At 44.7% G+C, this 24617-nt stretch overlaps 1 protein-coding gene and 1 non-coding gene across 14 annotated transcripts in view; one reads left to right on the top strand and one right to left on the bottom strand.

Annotated features, from left to right (window-relative positions):
- ulk4 (unc-51 like kinase 4) overlaps positions 1-24617 on the bottom strand; it is a 655266-nt gene that overhangs the window by 293074 nt on the left and 337575 nt on the right. For 11 of the 13 annotated variants that reach the window (XR_011348088.1, XM_069908808.1, XM_069908860.1 and 8 more), the window contains exon 26: positions 22978-23031. The exons of the other annotated variants lie outside the window; for them this stretch is intronic. Coding sequence is in view for 10 of the 11 variants with exons in the window: in XM_069908808.1 (XP_069764909.1) it covers positions 22978-23031 (54 nt within the window). In the remaining variant the exon portion in view is untranslated. The remainder of the gene's footprint in view (positions 1-22977; positions 23032-24617) is intronic. 13 annotated transcript variants of the gene reach the window in all.
- On the top strand, positions 2729-2835 carry LOC138752124 (U6 spliceosomal RNA). Its single transcript, XR_011350396.1, has one exon. It is a non-coding gene; the product is annotated as a U6 spliceosomal RNA (small nuclear RNA).

Below are 24617 nucleotides of genomic sequence, written 5' to 3'. Positions count from 1 at the left end.
ACAAATTTGGGAAAACAGAAGGCTTGCCGAGGACCTCCACCACCTAAAATGAAAATGATAAGACAAGACGACTAGATTCAGTGTGTAACAAATAGATGACGCGTTTTTCTTGTTTATTTTCCTTTGTGTGAAGATATTGTTTTATGGTTTTACTGTATTGTATTTGTTGAATATTTATGGGTTTTAGAGGGAGATGGGAAGAGGGGAGGGAGGGAAAGGGGATAAAAGGGAGAAAATGCCACTGTTTAAATTTAATGAGAAATGTTTGTACATATTTTGGTTGATATGGTTCACAGTGTGAAAAATGAAAAATTATATTAAAAAAAGAGATCAGATATGTTACCGAAGACTCACAAAAACTTTTACAGGTGTACCATGGAGACCATTTTCTGGCTGGTTGCATCACTGTCTGGCATGGAGGTGCGAACTCTAAGGACAAGATAAAACTCCAGAGGGTTGTTAACTAAGCCTGTAACATCACAGGCACCAGCTTTCACTCCATCGAGGGCATCTACAAGAGGTGGTATCTTAATAAAGCAGCCTCTATCTTCAAGGACCCCCACCACCCAGGCCAACCCCCACCACCCAGGCCATGCCCTCTTCACTCTACTACCATCAGGGAAAAGGTACAGGAGCCTAAAGATGAGCACTCTGCGGCACAAGGACAGTTTCTTCCCCACTGCCATCAGATTCCTGAATGATCAATGAACCAAAGACACCGCCTTACTTTTCGTGCACCATTATTTGGGTTTATTTTTAAATTTATTGTTGTACAAGTGATTATATGAATATTTGCACTAATGATGCAGACACAAAACACTGAATTTCAATAATGACAATAAAATTTGATTCTGAATCTGACAAAATTATGATGGACATAGATAAGAGTAAATGCAAGTGGGCTTTTTCCATTGAACTTAGGTGAGATACAAACCAGAGGACATGGGTTAAGGGTGAAAGGGGAGAAGTTTAGGGGGTACATGAGGGGAAATCTCTACACAGAGAGTGTGGAATGATCTGCCAGGTGAAGTGGTGCATGTGGACTCAATTTCAACATTTAAGAACAATTCTGACAGATTCATGGATGGGAAAGGTATATGGACTGGGTGCAGGTCAGTGGGACTTGGCAGAATAAAAGATTTGGAGCAGATTAGAAGTGTCTCAGGGCTGTTTTCTGTACTGTAGTGTTCTATGGTTATATAGTTCTACTCTTCCACCTTCTCCGCTGACCACCTAGCCCCAGTAACCTTTATCTCCCCTTCACCAGTCTCCAACCCCACCCCGTACCACCCTTCTTCCTCTACCTGATAGTTTTTTTTTCCCCCCCTCATGCCTCTCTCTCCCTTTGACTGGCATTTGTCAATCAACTACTTCTGCCAGGTACTGCTCACAAGAGCAGAGATAAAGCACCCCAGAACCATGTCTTTTGAGCATGAACAGAAACATGCTCCCCACCACTGACGCTTCTCAGTCAAGGGGAGGGTGGGAAACAGATGCCCCTCCCAAAGTGATTGACAGCTTGTTCAGCTCACTTTGGGAGGCTAAAGCAATAGTGAAATGGGCCAGGTGGCAGGGTCACTACACCTGGTCACCTAAGAGATTTCCTGCTTGGCAGATTCCATGAATTAAATGAATATTTCTCAACAGTCACTACTGTGGAGGAGATCATGATAGCCAAGGAATTGGATGAGCTGAACCATATTAGAACTACCGGGGAAAGATCTTAGGAGCATTGGAATATATTAAACTGGAGAAATCCCCAGAGGAGATCTCAGCAGTACTGGAATGTATTAAATTGGACATTGCCAGAGGTTTGAGCAGCATTGGAGTGCATTAAAGTGGAGAAATCCCCAGTGGAAATCTGAGCATCAGTGGGGTGCATTAAAATGGATAGATCCTCAGGGCCTGATGAAGTTGGAAATTGGGGAAGAAATTGTGAGGCCTTCACTGAGATATTTTCATCCACATTGGCATTGGGTGGGGGGGGGCCACTGATGTTGTGCCATTATTTTAAAAGGGCAGCAAGGACAAGCAAGGCAACTACAGGCCAGTGAGTCTCACATGAGTGGTTGGAACAATGCTAGAGGGATTGTAAGGGTAGGGCATTTGGTTAGTCGAGGACTGATTGGAGGAGTCAGCATGGATTTATGTATGGCATAGTGTCGCAGGAATCTGACAGCGTGTTTTGATAAGGTGATCAAGAGCGTTGATGAGGGCAGAGCAGTGGACATTGTACATATGGAATTTATCAAGGTCCCATGTAGCAGGTTAGTCTGGAAGGTTAAATCACATGGGATCCAAGGTGAGCTGATCACTGGATTCAAACCCAGCTTAGTGAAAGGAGGCAGGGGAAAGTGGTGGAGGGATATTTTTCTGATTGCAGTCCAGTGAGGTGCTGTAAGGCTCAGATCTGGGTCCACTGATGTTTGCCATCTATATTGTCAATTTGAGTGCCAATTTAGTTAACGATTAATAAATTGGTGGTGCAGAGGACAGTGAGGAAAGAAACCTGATTTTTCAACACCATCTAGATCAGTTGGGAAGGTGAGCCAACGAGTGGCAAATGGAATTTAACTCTGAGTCAGAGCAAGGATTTAGTCAGTGAATGTGGAGCCTTGGAGAGTGTTGTAGAGCAGAGAGACTAAAGGGTACAGGTGGATAAGGTAGTGAAGGAGTTTGGCATACTGGCTTTTGTTTGGCAGGGTATAGAATGCAAAACTTAGAACCTGTGCTCGCTTCGGCAGCACATATACTAAAACTGGAACGATACAACAAAGATTAGCATGGCCCCTGCGCAAGAATGACACGCAAATTCATGAAGTGTTCCATATTTTAACAAAAACTTGGAACCTCATGGTTCAATGTTGGTGAGACTACACATGGAGTACATTGTACAGTTTTGGTTGTGCAGTTATGAGAAAGACATCAATAACTTGGCAAAGGTACAAAGGATATTCACTGGGATGATGCCAACAATGGAGGTTTGAGTTATAGGGAGAAGATGGATAGGCTGGGTCTTTATTCCCTGAAGTGTAGGAGGATAATCAGTGATCATATAGAAGTTTACAAAATCATGAGGGGATGGATAGAGTGAATGCTCACAGTCTTTATCTCAGGGTAGATGATAGACTGTTGATTTAAGATGAGTGGAGAAAGAATTGGGAGGGACATGATAGGAAATGTTTTCACTCAGAGGGTGGAACAAACTGCCAGAGGAACCTGTAGAAGCAGACACAATACTGTAACAACATTCAAAAGGCATTTGGACAGATTGATGGATAGGAGCCCAAATGCAGGCAAATGGGATTAGGCTAGAATACCATTGTGATCAGTATAGATGAGCTGGGTAGAAGGGCATGTTCCATGTTGTATGGCTCTACGACTCCCAGGTCTGATGAATCTGAAACTGTTTCTCCGTACACATGATCCTCGACCTACTGAGTTTATCCAGTATATTCCATTTTCTGATTTTATATCATGCTGGCTCACTTTTTCTTGAGCAGATGGCTCACCCTGACCAATACACAGACCAAAGACTGAACGTGCTGCTAGCTGCCCACATTAAGCCATTTGTGCTCTCCCTATCACTGACATTCCCTATCTAACGCACATCCCTCCTTTACCTTCTCTCTTACTGAAATCTAACTGTGACAAAGGGTCTTAGACCTGAAATGCTGACCTTTTCCCTTGTCATAGATGGTGTCTGCTTCTGGCATTTTTTGACGGCCATCATCTGCATTTTTTTATTCCCAATGGTTGCATATTCCTCAGCTCCCTCTCATCTCCTGAAACCTTCCTCCAAAGCCTTTCTTCTATCTCCATGTCAGGAGTGCAATGGAATACTCTCCATTGTTTGAAAGGCCATAGCTCCACCAGCAACACTTAAGAAACGGTCAGAACAGGCCTGCCAATATTTTTGGCAGTTCACTTCATCCACTGTTGCTGCAGTGAATATTGTCTCCAAAATGGAAGATGCACTGCAAGAACTTTCCAAGCCTCCTTCAACTGCATCTCCCAAGTCACATTCATGGGTACATTCCAAGCACCAACTTCTCATCCATGTGATACACCAGCCTGTATTGGACTTGCTGCTCTGTCACTGAGCCCAAATCCCAGAACACCCTATCTAACAACTCAATGAGACAATCTTCCCAAACAATATTAAATCTTATCATCTCCCCTCTCCCAATATCATGGAAAAATCAGAATGGGTTAGAAATGTAGGAGGAGAAATGAAACTGAAGCTGATAAGGATCAGAAAAGTTGGAAGAACTTAGCCAGTCAAGAGGCATTTGAAGAAAGATAAACCATTCAACAATCAGGTCAGTGACTCTTCCTTGAAATGAGGTGGGAAGGGAGAGTGGTGGGTTTATAGTTTTCAAAGTAGAGCTTGGGGGACAAATAAGACAAAGGAGTAAATGGAGATAGACAATAAGTGCTGGAGTAGGCCATTTGGCCCATCGAGACAGCAGAGCCATTCATTTAGATCATGGATGATTTTCCACTATCAGTACCCTGTCCCTGCCTTCGCCTCATAACCCTTAATTCCCCATCCACAAGAACCTTATCTAACTCCCTCTTGAACTTATCCAGAGAACCCATCTCTACCACCTTCTGCGGCAAAGCATTTCACAGACCAACAACTCTGGGTAAAAAAAAATTCTCATCTCTGTCCTAAAGGGCCTTCCCTGTATTTTTAAACGATGATCTCTAGTCCTAGTCTCCCCCAACATCAGGAACATGGAATCAGTTTCTATTGTGTCCAATCCCTTAATAATCTTATATTCCTCAATCATATCTCCCCACATCCTTCTAAATTTCAATGTATACAATCCCAGTTTATCCAATCTTTCAGCATACATCAATCCCACCATCCCAGGAACTAACCTTGTGAATCTACGTTGCACTCCCTCAATAATGAGAATATCCTTCCTTAAATTAGGAGACCAGAACTGGACACAATACTCCAGGTATGGACTCACCAGGGCCCTGTACAACTGCAGAAGGACATCTTTACTCCTATATTCTATTCCCGTTTTTATGAAGGCCAACATGGCTTTTGCCTTTTTCACAGGTTGTTGAACCTACATGGTAGCTTTTAGTGACTGATGTATAAGTACACCTGGATCACATTGCACTTCCCCACTCCCTAACTTGATTCCATTTAAATAATAATTTGCCTTCCTGGTCCTGCCACCAGGAAGGATCACTCACCTAACTGTCCAAGTCCCCTTGCTTTTTCCTGACATCTTCCTCACATTTCACACTGCCAGCCAGTTTCGTGTCATCTACAAATTTGCTAATGTTATTTATAATCTCCTTATCTAAATCATTAATATATATGATAACCTTCTGAGGACCCAGCAACTAGCCCTGCGGGACCCCACTTGTCAAATCCTGCTATCCTGAAAGTGACCCGTTAATCCCAACTCTTTGTTTCCTGTCTGTCAAACAATTTTCTATCTATGTCAGCACCCTACCCTATCTTCCCCACTATTGACATCAGGCTATCCAGTCTGTAATTGCCCGTTTTCTCTCTTTCTCCCTTCTTAAAAAGTGGCACAACATTAGCCACCCTCCAATCCACAGGCACCTCTCCTGAATCTATAGAACATTGGAAAATGTCAACCAATGCGTCCACAATTTCAAGAGCAACCACCCTAAGCCCCCTACAATGCAGTCCTTCAGGCCCTGGGGGCTTATCAGCCTTCAGTCCTTTCAATTTACTCAAGACCTCCATTACCATTGGAATTTCTATCAATTCCTTCAATACTCTACCCCCATCTGACCTTTACCTGTATCTTCCCTGGTGAAGACAGATGCAAAGTATCTGTTAAACTCATCAGAAATTTCCTTGCTTCCCATAATAATTTCGCCTGTTTCTGTTTTTAAGGCCCCAATTTTGGTTCTAACTAATTTTTTCCTCTTTACTACCTAAAGAACCTTTTACTATCCCCTTTTATTATTACTGGCTAGTTTACCCTTGTACCTCATTTTTCCCTCTTGTATAACTTAGTTATCTGCTGTTGCTCTTCAAAGGTTTCCCAATCCTCTAGCTTCCCACTCCTCTTTGCTATATTATACTTCCTCTCCTGGGTCTTGATACTGTTCTTGACTTCCTTTGTCAGCCACGGTTTCCCTTTGCTCATCTTTGAGCCTTTCTTCCTTTTTGGAATGAACTGGTCCTGTACCTTCTGAAAAATGCCCAGAAATATCTGCCATTTTTGTTCCACTGTTCTCCCAGCCAGGGTATCTTTCCATTGTATTTTGGCGAGCTCCTCCCTCATGGCTGTATAATCCCCTGTATTCAACTGTAATACTGATACTTCCAACTTTCTTTCCTTCTCCCTTTCAAATTGCAAATTAAAACTTGCCATATTTATGGTCACTATTACCTAACTGCTCCCCTACTTCAAAGTCCCTTATCAAATTTGCATCGTTACACAACACCAAATCCTGAATTGTCTTCCTCCTGGTGGGGTCCATCATGAGCTGCTCTAAGAATGTATCCTGGACACATTCTATAAACTCACTTTCTTGTAGTCCCGCACCAGCTAGATTTTCCCAGTCTACCTGATGTTGAAATCCCCCAAAACAACTGTATCATTAGCATTCTGACATGCCAATCTTAACACCTGATTTATTCTGCCTCCTTTTTCCAAGCTACTCTTTGGGGGGCTGTACATGAGTCCCATTATGGTCCTCTTGTCCTTACTATTTCTCAACTCTATCCAAACAGACTCTACTCCACCTGCTTTTATGTCATTTCTTTGAAGGGAATGAAAATCATTCCTCACTAACAGAGCCACCCCACTCCCTCTACTCACCTGTCTGTCCTTTCGATAGGATATATACGCTGGAATGTTAATTTCCCAATCCTGGCCCTCCTGCAGCCATGTCTCCATTATCTCTATAACATCACACCCTCCAATTTGCAGCTGAGGCTCAAGCTCATCCATTTTATTTCTTATACTCCATGCGTTCATGCATAATACCTTTAATCTGTTATTCCCCACACTACTCACCTTGTTACCTGATGCACTTGGCCACACTCTTCGATCCCTTTCTGCTCCTTCTGCCCTTTTAATTTCACTGCCTATCTGAACTTTTCCTTTTTTCTCTTTCCTATCCATTGCCCTATCACTCAGGTTCCCATCCCCCCCACCAAATTAGTTTAAACCATACCCAACAGCTCTATTAAAACTGCCCGTCAGGATATTTCCCCCTTTTGGGTTCTTCTTGTCGATATCATGCCTCCCCGAGAAGAGATCCCAATGGTCTAAGAATCTGAAACCCTGCCTTCTGCACCAGTCCATCAGCCACACATTCATCCGTCTGATCCTTCCATTTTTCCCCCACTTGCACTTGGAACAGGTAGCAATCCAGAGATCACTCCCCTTAGCTTCCATCCTAACTCACTGTAATCCCTCTTCAAGACCTTGTCTTTTTTTAATCTATGTCATTGGTAACCACATGTACCAAGACATCAGGCTGCTCACCCTCTCCTCTCAGAATACACTAGACCTGATTTGAGATATCTCATTCCCTGGCACCTGGGAGGCAACACACCATGCGGGAATATCTAAGATATTGACTAAGATAGTTAAAAAATATTGGCCATGCCAGTAACACCCAGATCCATTTATTAAATTAAAAATTAATATGTGTTTAGACACCGTGAGTAGGAAAGGGCTTTGGCAAATACTAGAGCGCCTCGGATGCCCCCCAAAGTTCCTCAACATGGTTATCCAACTGCACAAAAACCAACAAGGTTGAGTCAGATACAGCAATGAGCTCTCTGAACCTTTCTCCATTAGCAATGGCGTGAAGCAAGGCTGCGTTTTCACACCAACCCTCTTTTCAATCTTCTTCAGCATGATGCTGAAACAAGCCATGAAAGACCTCAACAATGAAGATGCTGTTTACATCCAGTACCGAACGGATGGCAGTCTCTTCAATCTGAGGCGCCTGCAAGCTCACACCAAGACACAAGAGCAACTTGTCCGTGAACTACTCTTTGCAGACAATGCCGCTTTAGTTGCCCATTCAGAGCCAGCTCTTCAGCGCTTAACGTCCTGTTTTGCGGAAACTGCCAAAATGTTTGGCCTGGAGGTCAGCCTGAAGAAAACTGAGATCCTCCATCAGCCAGCTCCCCACCATGACTACCAGCCCCCCCACATCTCCATTGGGCATACAAAACTCAAAACGGTCAACCAGTTTACCTATCTCGGCTGCAGCATTTCATCGGATGCAAGGATCGACAACGAGATAGACAACAGACTCGCCAAGGCAAATAGCGCCTTTGGAAGACTACACAAAAGAGTATGGAAAAGCAACCAACTGAAAAACCTCATAAAGATTTGCGTATATAGAGCCGTTGTCATACCCACACTCCTGTTCGACTCCGAATCATGGGTCCTCTACCGGCATCACCTACGGCTCCTAGAACGCTTCCACCAGTGTTGTTTCCGCTCCATCCTCAACATTCATTGGAGCGACTTCATCACCAACATCGAAGTACTCGAGATGGCAGAGGCCGACAGCATCGAATCCACGCTGCTGAAGATCCAACTGCGCTGGGTAGGTCACGACTCCAGAATGGAGGACCATCGCCTTCCCAAGATCGTGATATATGGCGAGCTCTCGACTGGCCACCGAGACAGAGGTGCACCAAAGAAGAGGTACAAGGACTGCCTAAAGAAATCTCTTGGTTCCTGCCACATTGACCACCGCCAGTGGGCTGATATCACCTCAAACCGTGCATCTTGGTGCCTCACAGTTCGGCGGGCAGCAACCTCCTTTGAAGAAGACCGCAGAGCCCACCTCACTGACAAAAGACAAAGGAGGAAAAACCCAACACCCAACCCCTTGCAACCACTGCATCCGTGTCTGCCTGTCCCGCATCAGACTTGTCAGCCGCAAACAAGCCTGCAGCTGACGTGGACATTACCCTTCCATAAATCTTTGTCCGCGAAGCCAAGCCAAAGAGAAGAAAAGAGAATTTCAGGTTTCAGTTTTTCAGTCTAACAGGCATTGAAAATTTTTTAAAAATGCAAGATTTTGAATTCCAAAATTTAGAAAAGGGAAGTATTTGTACAAAATAAAGTGCAGAATGACTAGATGCTGGAAACACTCAACAGGTCGGCCAGTACCTGTGGAGAGCAAATGATCCACTGTCAAAGGAGGAAAACAATAGAAAACAAGCATGCTTTCAGTTGTGGAAAAGTGGAAAAATAGGGAGAAGAAAGGGAATGCCCGTGGTGGGTAGAAGATAGGCAGACAAATATATGTTGAGTATGTACACTGAGAGGTGACGAAGGCTTCTTTATCGTTGATGGTCTGATACACAGGGGGGGCATGTGAGAGACAACGAGTGGGGGAGGGGGGGAAAGAGTAAAACAATGCTGGAACTCTCAGAACTGTTGGTATAAATATGAAATTAAGGGTAGAACAGGAAATAGCTAACAGGTAAGGTTGCCCTTGTGCAGGGAAAAAAACTGAGTTCATGTTCTGATGTGATTAACTTTAATCAGAACTGGTCGGACATGTTTTGAATTTAATATTGATTTTGAACAGTAGTAGTAACGTACCTAGTGGGAAGTTGACAGATGCTGAGCCTTGAGCTGATGTTGGGTTTCAATGAAACTACATGTGAACGAGGCAGAGATCATGGAGCATGTATTGAGTTTCAGAGGAATTGAAGATGATTGAGATGCAGGTAGTTGAGCTAAAGGCAGATAGAAATGAGAGTGGGAATGGGATGGAGAATTAAACTGACAAGAGACAGGAAGATCAGAGCAACCTGATGGATGCAACAGAGATGTTCTGTAAAGCAGGCAACCAATCAGTGTTTGACATTTTCCAGCATAGAAACCAGATCTTGAGAACCAAAATACAGGACATTATAATGAAATAAGTAGAAATGATTTGCTATGTGACAAGAAAGTCTACAGATGCTGTGGTGCAATGCAGTACACAAGTCCTGGATAAACTAAGCAGATCATGCAGTATTTATAGGAAGTTTCAGGACTGGGTCTTTTATCAGGAGTGCCTTAAATCAGCCACACTCCTGAATAAAAAGGTGGAGATAGACCATAAGACATATGAACAGAAATAGGCTATTCAATCCATCAAATCTGCCCCACCATTTAATCATGAGCTGATCAATTTTCCCAATGCCCGCCTTTTCCCCGTAAACTAATGCTTCGGCTAATAAAGGAAGGGGGATGAGCACAGGTTAACAGGTAAGAGGTATTAAATAGGTGGATACAGGTAGAAGAGAAAGAAGTTAAGAAGCATTAGGGGAAGAGGGGAGGAGGCCCTCTGATCATAAAGGGAAGGGAAGGGGTGGGAGTTGGACGAAAGGAGACAGAAGGATAAGGGACAGAGAGAGAGGCCATGGAAGGTTAACGGAAATGGGAGGTTGATATTGATACCATCTGGTTGGAGATTACCAAGACAGACTATAAGGTGCTCCTCCAATTTTCAGGTAGCCTCGATGTGGCAGTACATGTGGCAGTACAGACATGTCAGTATGGCAAAGTTGCGTGGAAATGAAATGCTTGGCCAGTGGAAAGTCCTCACTGTGGCAGCAGAAAGAGTGAAGGTGCTCAATGAAACGAGCTCCCAGTCTGCATCCAATCTCCCTGATGTAGAGAAGGCTATAGTTGCATTGACATTGCCTCCCTCACCACCATTTTGGGGCCCCATACAGTCGTAACAGAGCAATATTTCACTTGTGAATCTGTAGGGGTCATTTACTGCATCTGGTGTTTCCGATGCAGCCTCCTCTACATCGGAGAACGAAATGCAGTGAGAAGTAGGAGGAGTGAGAGATTATTGTGAAAATAGAACAAGTATGATAGAGAGCTCTGTCAAGAGTGATAGACAGCAAGGACAGTTAAAGTTCAAGAAAGAAATATCAGAGACACTGATGCAGAACCTATCATAACTAGAACAGATACATTGGAGCAGGAGAACCTAGGAAGAATGGAATAGAGTTTTTACAAAAGGTAGGGTGGAAGGATGTGTAATCATGATAGCAGTAAAGTTCTATGTCCATCTGCAGATGGAAATAGAGAAATCAAGAAAGGAAAAATTCAGATTATATAAAGTCAGAGCAGGATGGAAATTGACAACCAATGTGATGGACAAGTTTGGTATGAATACAAACACGAACGCCAAAGCAGTCATCACAGAAAGAGGCAAGGGAAGAGTCTGGGCGGAACTGAACCATTCCACAGAGGTGTAACATGGATCCACGAGGTTCCCTTGGGATTGGGGGAAGTGAAGAGTTGAGAAGTTTTCAACATGACAAGTTCTTTGAGTGGGAGGAGAATGGTGATGGAGAGGATCTATCCTGGATCCACAACACTTCCTCCTTAGTCAGGAAGGTTCAGCAGCAGCTAAAGACCTTGAGGAGGGCAAATTGGTCCTCATCTTGACAACATTTCACAGGATCACAACTGAGAGTGTCTTGTCCAGCTGCATCATTGTGTGGGATGGAAGCTCCAAAGCATCTGACTGTAAGGCAAATGGCTGAAAAGATCACAGGGGTCTCCCTTTCTGTAATGACGACATTCACCAGGAGCATTGCTTAAATACGAATCAAAGCATTACTAAGGACACAGTATCTTTGACCTACTACCATCAGGGAGGAGGTACAGGAGCATCAAATCAGGACTGCCAGACTGGGAAATAGGTTCTTCCTGCAGGCTGTGAGATTAATGGACAGTAACCTGTAACCTTGGGTCTCTTATAAAGGAACAAGTAAATTATTCCAAATAATTTATATATATCTATTTTATGTTCTATATTTAAATATATATTTAAGTGATTGTTATGCACTGTGTATTGTGTGTGTAAGTGTGTGCACCCTGTTGAGAGAAACAGTGGTTCAACTGGTGATATATGTACAAGCAGATGATATTGTAATGAACTTGAACTTTGTGGGGCTGGAATCAAGAAAGGAGCAAAGGGCCTGTCAGCCATGCTGTTGTGGGACAAGAATGTGCAGTGATGGGAGACTCATGATGAAAATGAGTTGGTAGACACCACAAAACTGGAAATTGTCAATCAGTGCAGGCCATCAGAGGTGTATGAATACTGTGATACATTTTTGATTATCCGGGTGTCACTGGCAAGCCACCATTTATTGTCCTTGAGAATCAGCCTTTTGAATCAACGGAAATCCTTTAGTGAAGGTACATTCCCACCAACATTTTCCAGGAGTGTTGCTTAAATAGGACATAAAGAATTATTGAGGACCACCACCATCCAGCACACACCCAGGAATGCAAGGATGGGAAGTAGCTTCTGCCCACAGGCTGTGAGATTGATGAACGGTATCCTGTAACCGAGTAAATCATCCCAAAATATTTATACACTTTTTAAAAATTACATATTTATTTTAAATTATAGATTTATGTATATTTGTGATAATTATGTGATGTGTATTGTATGTGTAAGTGTGTACACTGTGGTCATCCACAAGGAAAAAGGTTCTCCAGGCTAAGAACAGGTTGAAGAGATGAGTCCTACAGGACCACCCTATTTGTGAATCTTTAGAAGGGCAACACAGTCTGTGCACAGTGACAAAGCAATGGAGGGAAGATCTCCAGAGGAATGAAACGTAACTGCCTGACTTTACACTCCCATGTGCCACGGTGGAATTTTAACTGGTCAGTGGTCCAGAACTCTGCTAGTTCAGCAATGAGACCATGCTCTTTAGCTTAGTATGCTAAATCTTTGTGAATATCTCAGTGAATATCTAGAACTCTTTCTCTCCCACCCCCTCAAGTAAAGTTATTGAGCTTCAGTCAATTTAACAAATAGGAAGTTAACAGAATGTGCGTGGGTGTTCCAAGGAATTGAGAAATAATTTACCCATTCACAAACTGGATGAATAAACGGGCTCAAGGAGGTGAATTCACCTCCATGTTTTCCAATGAAATTATATCAAAATTATTTCTGAAGCAAACTACCCCGATTGGAAAAAAATAAATTCTCCAAGTTAGTATGGGAGAAAACAACAGCAGTCAGATGACTTTGCCCCTGAGGCATTTTTTTTCATTCCTAAATAACAAAATTATACAGGAAATGGAAAATAATAATTTTGAAATCATAGCTTTGGTACAAAGCTATTGGCCACCTTAAATTTTCAGGAAGAAGTCTTTCAAAATAAAAGTAACTTGGAGGCAGGATCATAGCATGTTCCCAGACTCGGGAGTCCTCCCTGCCTGCAGAATGATGATCAACTCCAGAGACTGGGTCAACATTCAAGTGTGGTTCAGTAAACTGCCTGAAGCCCGTTCGTGCCCAATCTTTACAATTTAACACGTGAACTTCACGAGTGGAGTCTCTTTATTTTTTTCTAATATTTATGTCAGGTTTAGGAAGATAGGAATGGATGGAGAGCCAGAGAAATAGGATTGTAAGAAAGGCCTCAGGAAAGCTAGAAGGAGCCATGAGAAGGCTTTGGGGACCAAAATTAATGAAAATCTCAAGATATTCTACAAGTGTGTGAAACAAGAGGATGAGTTGAGAGGTTAGGACCCATCAGCGGTGTTAAGTGGAAATGTCTGCATAGAGTTGGAGGAGGTAGCAGAGGTCCTTAATGAATGAATACAGGTACTTTGCTTCAGTATTCACCAGAGAACAGGTCCTCGGCGATTGTGAGGATGACTTAAAGCAAACTGAAATATTTAAGTATGTTGACATTGAGAAAGAGGATGTGTTGGAGCTTTTGAAAAGCATGGTTAAATAAGTCATCAGGACTAGACGAGATTTACCCAAGGCCACTGTGGGAGGCAAAGAAGATTGCTGAGCAAATGGCGATGATCTTTGCATTGTCACTGGGGGATAGGAGAAGTACCAGAGGATTGGAGGGTTGCAAATGTTGTTCAAGAAAGGAAGAGATAACTCAGGAAGTTATAGAGCAGTGAGTCTTGCTTCAGTGTGGGCAAGCTGGTGGAGAAGATCCTGAGAGACAGGATTTATAGGCATTTAGAGAGCCATAATCTGATTAGAGGTTGTCAACATGGCTTCATCGGGGAAAGACATGTTTTACGAGCCTGACTGAATTCTTTGAGGATTAACAAAGCATATTGATTAAGTAGAGCAGTAGATGCAGTGTACATGGATTTCATTAAGACATTTGATAAGTTTCCCCATGCAAGGCTCATTCGGAAACTAAGGAGGCCTGGAGTCCAAGGAGGCTTTGCTTTGTGGATACAGAATTGGCTTATCCACAGAAGGCAGAGGGTGGTTGTAGATGGTTTGTATTCTACATGGAGGTCGATGACCAGTGGTTTTCTGTGAGGATCTATTATGGGACCCTTCCTCTTTGTGATTTTTTAAACATAATTTGGATGAAGAAGAGGAAGGGTGAGTTAGTAAGTTTGTGGATGACATCAGTGCTGTTGTGAGTAGTGTGGAAGATTGCCAGAGTTTACAAAAGGACATTGATAGGATGGGGTGAAAAGTGGAGTTTAATCCAGAAAAGTGGTTTATTTCAGTGGGTCAAATTTGAAGGTTGGAGGGAGGAGTGTGGATGAAGTGAGAGATCTTGGGATCTGGGTCCATAGGACACTCAAAGCTGCTGCACATGTTGACAGTGTTGCTAGGAAGGCGTATGGAGTGTTGGCCTTGATTAACTGTAGGATCACGTTCAAAAGCTCTGAGGTATATTCAAGACCTGTTTAGACATGACTTAGAATAGTGTGTTCAGTTCTGGTCACCTCATTGCAGGAAAGAAGTGAATGCTATAGAGAGGGTGCATTATTGCTTTATGAGGATAGGTTGAGTAAATTTGCTTTTTTCTCCTTGGTGTGATGGAAGATGAAAGGGTGATCTGATAGAGGAGTACAAGATGTACATTGATCTTATTGATGGCCTGAACCTATTCCGCATGGGTCAAGTGGCTAATATGAAGGGGCATAGTTTTAAGGTGCTTGGGAATAAGAACAGGTGGGATGTAAGTTCTTCGCACAGAGAGTGAAGACAGCAATGGTGGTGAAAGCAGATACAACAGGATCTTTGAAGAGATTATGAGATAGGTAAATGGAAGAGAGAAAAAAATCAAGGGTTATGCAGCAGGGAAATTCTAGGCAGTGGATCGATTATGTTATTAGGTTGGCACAACACTGTGGCTGAAGGGCTGCTGCAGTTCTAATGTGTGATCCTTTACTTATCTGTCTGATCAAGCAAAAAGTATACAATTCACTGACAAAAATGCTTATATTTGTCATTGTTGCCATGTTCTGTCTTCAAACAGATAGAGCCTAAAAAGAGAGGCTACGGTCATCAGAGCAGCTCAAAGGTGGTTGCACGAGGGTGAAGAACAGTTGCAGACTTCCTCGATTCAGCAGATTGGGTGGTGTTCAAGGACTCAGCTGAGGATCTGAATGATTACACCAGGGACGTTACAGACTTTATCAAAACAGCTGTGGATGAGTTTGTTCTCATCAAATCATTCAGGGATTTCCCCCACCAGAAGCCCTGGATGAACAATGAAATTTGGAACTTGCTGAGAGCCAGATCACAGGTATTTAAGTCCGGAGATCCAGATCAGTACAGAAGGAGCAGGTATGACCTATGAAAAGCCATCTCCCTGCTGAAGTGGAATTTCTAGATGAAAATGGAAACAACAAAGGATACCCTACAGCTGTGGCAGGGTCTAAATGACATGCCCTGCTACAAACTCAAATCCGGTGCATAGGAGAGGGAAAAGCTTCTCTCACAGATGAACTCAGTGCCTTCCATGCCCAATTCAATCACAACAAGAAGGACATGCACACTTCCATGTCTTCTGATGATCCTTTCCTCTGAGTAACTCAGGATGACGTGTGGGCTACCTTCAGGAGAGTGAATCCAAGGAAAGTATCCAGTGTGATGGAGTACCTGGCTTGGTATTAGAAATCTGTGCTGACCAACTTGCCAACATATTCATGAATATCTTCAACATCTCACTCTGGCAGGGCATGTACCCACCTGTTTTAAACAGGCATCCATCATATCGGTGCTCAAGAAGAGTAGTAACCTGCCTTCATGACTATGACCAGTGACACTTACTATAAATATCTGAGTATAATATGAAAAATTTAGTACCGAGATTTGAGCTTAAAGTGGGGGGGTGGAGGGTCCACCTTATACATGGGGTTATAATTTTAAATTTTTTTTCTGCCAGGTTTAACAATAAGTAAGATTATCAGCAGCTGACTACATTGACGGCAGCGCGACTAGAGGGGGCGGGGGGGAGAGACGGCAGCGCGACTAGAGGGGGTGAGGGAGAGACGGCAGCACGACTAGAGGGGCACGGGGAGAGACGGCAGCGCGACTAGAGGGGCACGGGGAGAGACGGCAGCGCGACTAGAGGGGTCGGTGGGGAGAGACGGCAGCGCGACTATAGGGGGTGAGGGAGAGACGGCAGCGCGACTAGAGGGGCACGGGGAGAGACGGCAGTGCGACTAGAGGGGGCACGGGGAGAGACGGCAGCGCGACTATAGGGGGCGGGGTGAGAGACGGCAGCGCGACTAGAGGGGATGGGTGAGAGACGTCAGCGCGAATAGAGGGGGTGGGGGAGAGACGGCAGCGCGACTAGAGGGGGCGGGGGAGAGATGGCAGCGTGACTAGAGGGGTCGGTGGGGAGAGACGGCAGCGCGACTAGAGGGGGCACGGGGAGAGACGGCAGCGCGACTAGAGGGGGCGGGGGGAGAGACGGCAGCGCGACTAGAGGGGGCCGGGGGAGAGACGGCAGCGCGACTAGAGGGGGCGGGGGGGAGAGACGGCAGCGCGACTAGAGGGGGCGGGGGAGAGACGGCAGCGCGACTAGAGGGGGCGGGGGAGAGACGGCAGCGCGACTAGAGGGGGCGGGGAGAGAGACGGCAGCGCGACTGGAGGGGGCGGGGGAGAGACGGCTGCGCGACTAGAGGGGGAGGGGGAGAGACGGCAGCGCGACTAGAGGGGGCGGGGAGAGACGGCAGCGCGACTAGAGGGGGCGGGGAGAGAGACGGCAGCGCGACTGGAGGGGGCGGGGGAGAGACGGCAGCGCGACTAGAGGGGGCGGGGGAGAGACACCAGCGCGACTAGAGGGGGCGGGGGGGAGAGACACCAGCGCGACTAGAGGGGGTGGGCGGAGAGCCGCAGCGCGAATAGAGGGGGCGGGGAGAGACGGCAGCGCGACTAGAGGGGGCGGGCGGAGAGCCGCAGCGCGAATAGAGGGGGCGGGGAGAGACGGCAGCGCGACTAGAGGGGGCGGGGGAGAGATGGCAGCGTGACTAGAGGGGGCGGTGGGGAGAGACGGCAGCGCGACTAGAGGGGGCACGGGGAGAGAGGGCAGCGCGACTAGAGGGGGCGGGGTGAGAGACGGCATCGCGACTAGAGGGGGTGGGGGAGAGACGTCAGCGCGACTAGAGGGGGCGGGGGGAGAGACGGCAGCGCGATTAGAGGGGGCAGGGGGAGAGACGGCAGCGCGGCTAGAGAGGCGGGGGAGAGACGGCAGCGTGACTAGAGGGGGCGGTGGGGAGAGACGGCAGCGCGACAAGAGAGGGCACGGGGAGAGACGGCAGCGCGACTAGAGGGGGCGGGGTGAGAGACGGCAGCGCGACTAGAGGGGGTGGGGGAGAGACGGCAGCGCGACTAGAGGGGGCGGGGTGAGAGACGGCAGTGCGACTAGAGGGGGCGGGGTGAGAGACGGCAGCGCGACTAGAGGGGGTGGGGGAGAGACGGCAGCGCGACTAGAGGGGCACGGGGAGAGACGGCAGTGCGACTAAAGGGGACGGGGAGGGGAGAGACGGCAGTGTGACTAGAGGGGGTAGGGGGAGAGACGGCAGCGCGACTAGAGGGTCGGGGGGAGAGATGACAGTGCGAATCGGGCAGGCAAGGGGGGAGTGAGACACCAGCATGAATTGGGCAGGCGAGGGTGGAGAGAGACGGCATCGCAAATCGGGCGGGCGAGGGAGAAGAGACACCAGAGCGACTCAGGCGGGTGAGGGGAGGGGGGGTCATTTTATACATGGGGGTAAAATTTTCCCCCTTTTTCCCCTCAAAAATGGGGGGGTGTTGAATTATACATGAAACGCATTATACACAAATATTTACGGTACATCAACAGTGATTAAGTGTTTTGAAAGGCTGGTGTTGAAGCATATCATCTCCTGTCTGAGCAGCAACATGGATCCGTTCCAATTCATCAATCACAGAAAAAGGTCTATAGCAGATGCCATCTCACTGGCTCTACACAAAGCCTGGAACACTAGGACAGCAAAGACATCAGGATGCTCTTTATCGACTACAGTTCAGCATTTAACACCATCATCCTCTCAGAATTGACCAGTAAAACTCCAAGACCTTGGACATAACATTCCACACTATAATTAGTTTCTTGATTTCCTAACTTCCAGACCACAATCAATGAGGATTGTTAAGAACATCTCCTCCACGATCTCCATCAGTACCAGAGCACTACAGGGCTCTGTTCTTAGCCTCCTGCTCTACTCACTTACACCTACAACTGTGTGGCTCGGTATGAGAGCAACATCATCTACAAATTTGTTGATGATACCACAGTAGTGGGTTGTATAAGAAGGGCGATGAGGCAGCATACAAGAGGAAGATTAAAACCCTGGCTGAATGTTGCACCACCAACAACCTCGTAATCAATGTCACCAAAACCAAGGAGCTGACTTTTGACTTTAGGAAGGGAAAACCAGATGTGTACAATCCAGTGATCATTGGGGGAGATCAGAGGTGGAGAGGGTGAGCACATTTAAGTTCTTGGGACATCTTTCCTGAACCCAACACACTAATGGCATTGTGAAGAAAACACGCCAGCGCCTCTACTTCCTCAGGAGTTTTCAGAGGCTTGACATGACATTAAACCCTGGCAAATTTCTATAGTTATGTAGTGGAAAATGTGCTGAACGGCTGCATCACGGACTTGTATGGGAACACCAATACCCCCAAGTGAAGAGCCCCTGAAAAAAGTAGTGGTCCTTGCCCAGGACATCACGGAAAATCTTCTCCATCATTGAGAAAGTCTACAGGGAACACTGCCGTTGAAGAGCAGCAGCAATCATGAAGGATCCCACCACCCAACACATGCTCTGTTCTTGCTGCTACCATCAGGAAAGAGGAATAGGTGCCATAAGACTCGCACCATCAGGTTCAGGAACAGCTACTACCCTTCCTCTATCAGAATCCTCAACAATAACTTCAATTAGGAACTTATTTAAGGAGTCTTACTTTTGCACTTAATTGATTTTTTTATTCTCTCTGTATTACACATTCAGTTTGTTTATATTTATTTTATTTGTTTACGTGTGTACAATGAATCAGTATTTTTTTGCACTGCCAATTCTACCTCGCCCACAGGAAAAAGAATCTCAGGGTTGTATGTGATGTCATTATGTACTCTGACAATAAATCTGAACCTGAAGTTAAAAAAGTACAGGGAAGAAAATAAAATTATAAATTTAACAAAAGGCATGTCCTAACAAATAGAAAATTAAACCTGAAAGAATATGAAAGCAAGATACCCTTTTCATGTATGAAATTCAAAAGCTGTGCCAGTCACATGGTTACATAACACTGCAGAGGCAATATAATACACACATACCTGTGGAAGCATCCATGGTTTAATATACAGTAAAACCCCTAGTATCGGGCACCTAAGGGGACTGTTCCACGCTGGATAAGTGTATTTTACAGCTGCATGAGACTTACTCTTACAATGCCTAACTAATTACAGGTACATAATCCTTTATCCGGACATCTAAAATCTGGAAAACTTCAAAATCCGGCAAGTGGGGAGAGAGACGGCAGGGCGAGTCGGGCGGGCGAGAGACCGGCAGTGCGAGTCGGGAGGGCGAGGGGGAGAGACCCTGTGTCAGGTGTTAATTTTTTTTACACAGTGTAGTGGGTTCCTGGAATGCATTGCCAGGGGTGGTGGTGGTGGAGGCTGGTACAAGAGGGACATTAGACATTAGACAGACATGTGGTTACAAGAAAAATAGAGGGTTATGGGTGTGAGGCAGGGAAGGTTTAGTTTATACAGGTTGGCACAACCTGTAGCTGATGTGCCTGTACAAAGTTGTAATGTTTCATGTTCTAAAACATGCACACAGACACTGCGAGGCTGGGTTGGCCTGAGTGTGTACGAAGCCATTGAATGAGGGATTTAAAGTGCTGGTGTAAATGGGTCAATAAATAACCAAAAATTATCCCATGAAATAAAATGTAGATTTTTTCATTGTTCATTGAGGGGTTTTCAAGCCAGAGGTTGTGCGCAGTTGTCAGTCTTCAATCGAGCAGCAACTAGCCTCATTAACTGAAAACCAATATGTCAGTGGGACTGACAGTTCACTTCTGGTGTAAGAGCTCACTTCGCCACAAATTGCAGCGTAGATCTGCTTGTGAAAGCCTGCATTAGGTTCCAAAAATGATAAAATTCACAACATGCTTAAATATAGAGATAATACCAGCACAGGTTAACATCTTCAAATCTAAGAGCAGGGCCGTCGACACGGAATCCTTGAAAATAATAGAGCCAAAGAGCTATCCAGCATGGAATTTCTGCCCAACAGTCCATCCAGACCAAGTTGCTTACTTGAGCTAGTCCCATTTGCTAGTTTGGCTAATATCCCTCTAACCCTTTCCCATCCTTGCACCTGTCTGAATATTGTTTAAACATTACAATTGTACCATTTTTCTCATTTCTTCATTCCATATACCGTTAGACGATAAGATATAGAAGCAATAAAAGGCTATTTAACCCATCGATAGTTCTCCACCACTTAATCATGAGCAGATCCATTTTCCTACTCAGCCCCTCTGCCAGGCCATCTCCCAGAACCTTTGATTCCCCTAGTTAATCAAGAACTCATTAATTTTGCCTTAAATACATCAAATGACCTGGCCTGCTCAACAGCCTGGGGGAAAAACAATCCATAGATGTACCATCCTCTGCCTCAAGAAATTCATCTGTGTTGCTATTCTAAACTACCACCCTTCAAACCTGAAGTTGTGCCCTTCTGTACCTACTTTAATATCATTTGCAAACTTGGCTACTAAACCATTCATTCCATAATATAAATACAACATAAAATGAAGCAGCCTCAACACCAACCCCCATGGAACACCACTAGCAACTGGCAGCCAACCAAAATATGATCTCTATTTTCCAACTCTGCTTCCTGCTAATCAGCCAATGCTCTACCCACTCAAGTATGTTTCCTGTTCTACCATGAGCTCTTATCTTGTTAAGTAGCCTCATGTGTGGCACCATTTCAAAGGTTTTCAGAACATCCAAATAAACAACATCCACTGGATCTCTTTTATCCAGCCTGTTTGTCACTGCTTCAAAGAATTCCAATAGGTTTGTCAAGCAAGATTTTCCATTATGGAAACCACGCGTGCTTTGGACTATCTTGTCATGTGCCTCCAAGTACTCCAAAACCACATCCTTGACAATTGACTCCAACAACTTCCCAATACTGATGTCAAGCAAACTGGTCTATAATTTTCTTGCTGCTGCCTCTCTCCCTCCTTGAATAGTGGGGTAGCAATTGTGATTTGTCTTCCAGGACAATGCCAGAATCGACTGATTCCTGAAAGATCATTATCAATGCCTCCACGATCTCTAATATTACTTTTTTCCAGAACCCGAGGAGTTCTGGTCTGGGACTTATCCATCCTTAAGATCATGCAACTTCTAAGCACCTTCTTCCTTGAAATAGCAACTGTACTCCCTTCTGGATAACTTTTGACATCTGTCACACAGCTAATGTCTTCCACAATGAAGACTGATACAAAATACTCAATTAGTTCCCATGCCATCTCCTTGCTCCCATTATTATTTCTCCAGCATCATTTTCTAGTGGTCTTATATCTACTCTCATTTCCCATTTACTCTTTATATACCTGAAGAAGCTTTTTATATCCATTATCCCAATTCCCTGATGGGCTCATCAACAAGCTGCTCCAAAAAGCCATCTTGTAGTCATTCTACAAATTTGTTCTCTTGAGATCTAGTCCCAACCTACTTGCTTGTTAATATCTCCCATGACTACCATAACCTTTTCTGACTCACCTTTTCTATTTGCTGTTTTAATTTGTTGTCCATATCCCTGGCTACTATTTGGAGGTCTGCATACAACTGCTAAGTGACCTTTTACTCTAGCCATTTCTTAACTCAACCCACAATGATTCTGTATCTTCTGATCCTATGATCTATGTTCCTCTTTCTAATGATTTAATGTTATTCCTTAACAATTGAGCCACCCCACTCCCTCTGCTTACCTGTCTATCCTTTCAATCCACTGTGTATCCTTGGACATTCAGCTCCCAATGACATCCATCCTGATGGCCACAATATCATACCTGCCAATCTGTAGTTGCACTACAAGGTCATCCACTTTAGTTCTTATGCTGTGTGGATTTAAATATAAAGCCTTTAACCCTGTATTTGTTACTTTTTTTGACTGTCCCTGTTAAATTGCAACGCATTCCAATGGCTGTAATTTTGCCCTATCTGCCTGTCCTTCCACACAAACCTACCAGCTTTCTCTACGTGTGCGCCAACCTCCTCTTCCCCTTCATTTTGATTCCCACTCCCCTTCAAATCTAGTTTAACCCTCACCCTTCCCACACCCCATGACCTGCATTAGCAAACTTTCCCTCCAGTTCAGGTACAATGTGATCCCGTTGTACAGGTCACCCTTTCCCTAGAAAAGATTCCAATGATCCAAGAGTTGAAACCTTGCCCCCTACAGTATCTCTTCAGCCACTCATTTGTCTGCATTATCTTTATATTCCGACCTTCCCTAGCTCATGACACTGGAAGTAATCCAGAGATTACCACCTTGAAGGTCCTGCTCTTCGGTCTCTTTCCTAACTATCTAAACTTACTTTGCAGGACCTCTACTTTACTCCTGCCTATGTCATTGTTACCCATATGTACCACGCCCTCTGGTTGCTTACCATCACCTTTAAGAATATTCTGCACCCGCTCAAAGTCATCCTGGACCTGAGCACCTAGGAGGAAACACACCATCATGGAGTCTCTTTTGCGGCTGTAAAATCTCCTATCTGTTCCCGTGCCTGTCAAGTCCCCTATGACTATCATTTTGCCTGATTTCACCTTTCCCTTCTGAGGCTCAGAGCCAACCATGGTGTTATTGGTTTGACTGCTGCCTTGCCCAGAAAGGTCATCCCCTCAGCTGGTATAATTGTTTTTGCTGAGGGGAATTGCCACAGGGGTACACTGCACTGCCTGCCTGCCTGTTCCCTTTCTCTCTCCCAACTTTCACCTAGTTGCCTTCCTTGTGCTCCCAAGTCTGATTGCATCCCTATAACTCCTGTCTATCATCCCCTCAGCCTCTCGAATGATCCAGAATTCATCCGACTCAAGCTCCAATTCCCTAACACGGTTTGTAAGGAGCTGCAGTTGGAGGCACTTCTTATGGATGACGTTGTCAGGGGTACTGTTGGCTTCCTTCACATTCTGCAAGAGCATGTACCTGCCATGGCTGCCATACCCATCACCCTCTGTGTGAAAAAGTGGCCTTCAGGTTCCTTTTAATCCTTTCTCCTCTCACTTAAAGCTATGCAGTTTAGTTTCATATTCCCCTACCCTGGGGAAATGTCTACCCTGGGGAAATGTCTGTGTCCATTCACCCTCATGATGTTATATACCTCCTCTAAGGTCCAATGTTCTAGGAAAAGTCCTAGCTTGTCCAAAAATTACAAGTCATGGAAAAGTACCAGTACACAGCCATGTCATGTCATCCCATGATCTGCTTGTCCTCTGATTTTCCTGTACTTATCGAAACCAAAGGTTAATGCATTTTATTGGCAAGTTTTTTTAATAACTGAAATAAATCAATTTTTGTGAACACTAATTAAAAATTCAGGAGAAAACTAAAACTGATGCGAGAGTAAAAAATAATTTAATTTAATTTAAATTATATCAATGTAATTTAATTGACTGTATTTTCAATTGTATGAAGGTTGGGGGAGGGGTTGAGGAGGTGGGAAGGGGGATAAATACAGACTATGTTACATGAATGTTGAAAAAAAATTACATGGTTTGTTTGAATTTTAAGAGTCTATGAAAATTAAAATAAAATATTTTTTAAAATTATATGAACCAAAGGCAGGAAAATGGGATGGGCCCAGAATGCCAACTTGGTTGGCATGGACGTGTTGTGTGACTGATCTGCCTGCTGCACATGTGCCTGTATAAATGCCTGTGGCAAGTGAAGCAGCCATGTGACATAATTGTCAATGCCCAGAGTTCCCCAATCAATTCCTTGAAATGATCCTCTTGTCAGTTTGGACACACAAGAGGCACATTCAGAGGTAGATCAGGAGTTAATCCTGATAAAGTGAGCATTTGGAAGTCAAGGGTAGGACGTACCATGAATGATAGGGAATTAAGGAGTACTGAGGGTATATAAATCCAATGATCCCTGAAGGTGCTAGCACAGGTATACAGGGATACAGGATGGAATGAAGGTATGCAGAATCTACACATATACTGCTGGAGGAATTCAGCAGGTCAAGCACATCAGTGGAGTTAAAGAATAGTTAATGCCTTGAGCCGAAACTGGAGACATGGA

This window comes from Narcine bancroftii, chromosome 1 (genome assembly GCF_036971445.1).
Source record: "Narcine bancroftii isolate sNarBan1 chromosome 1, sNarBan1.hap1, whole genome shotgun sequence".
Lineage (NCBI taxonomy): Eukaryota > Metazoa > Chordata > Chondrichthyes > Torpediniformes > Narcinidae > Narcine > Narcine bancroftii.
Note: the sequence above shows the minus strand (reverse complement) of the source record. Positions and strands in the feature narration are given on the sequence as shown.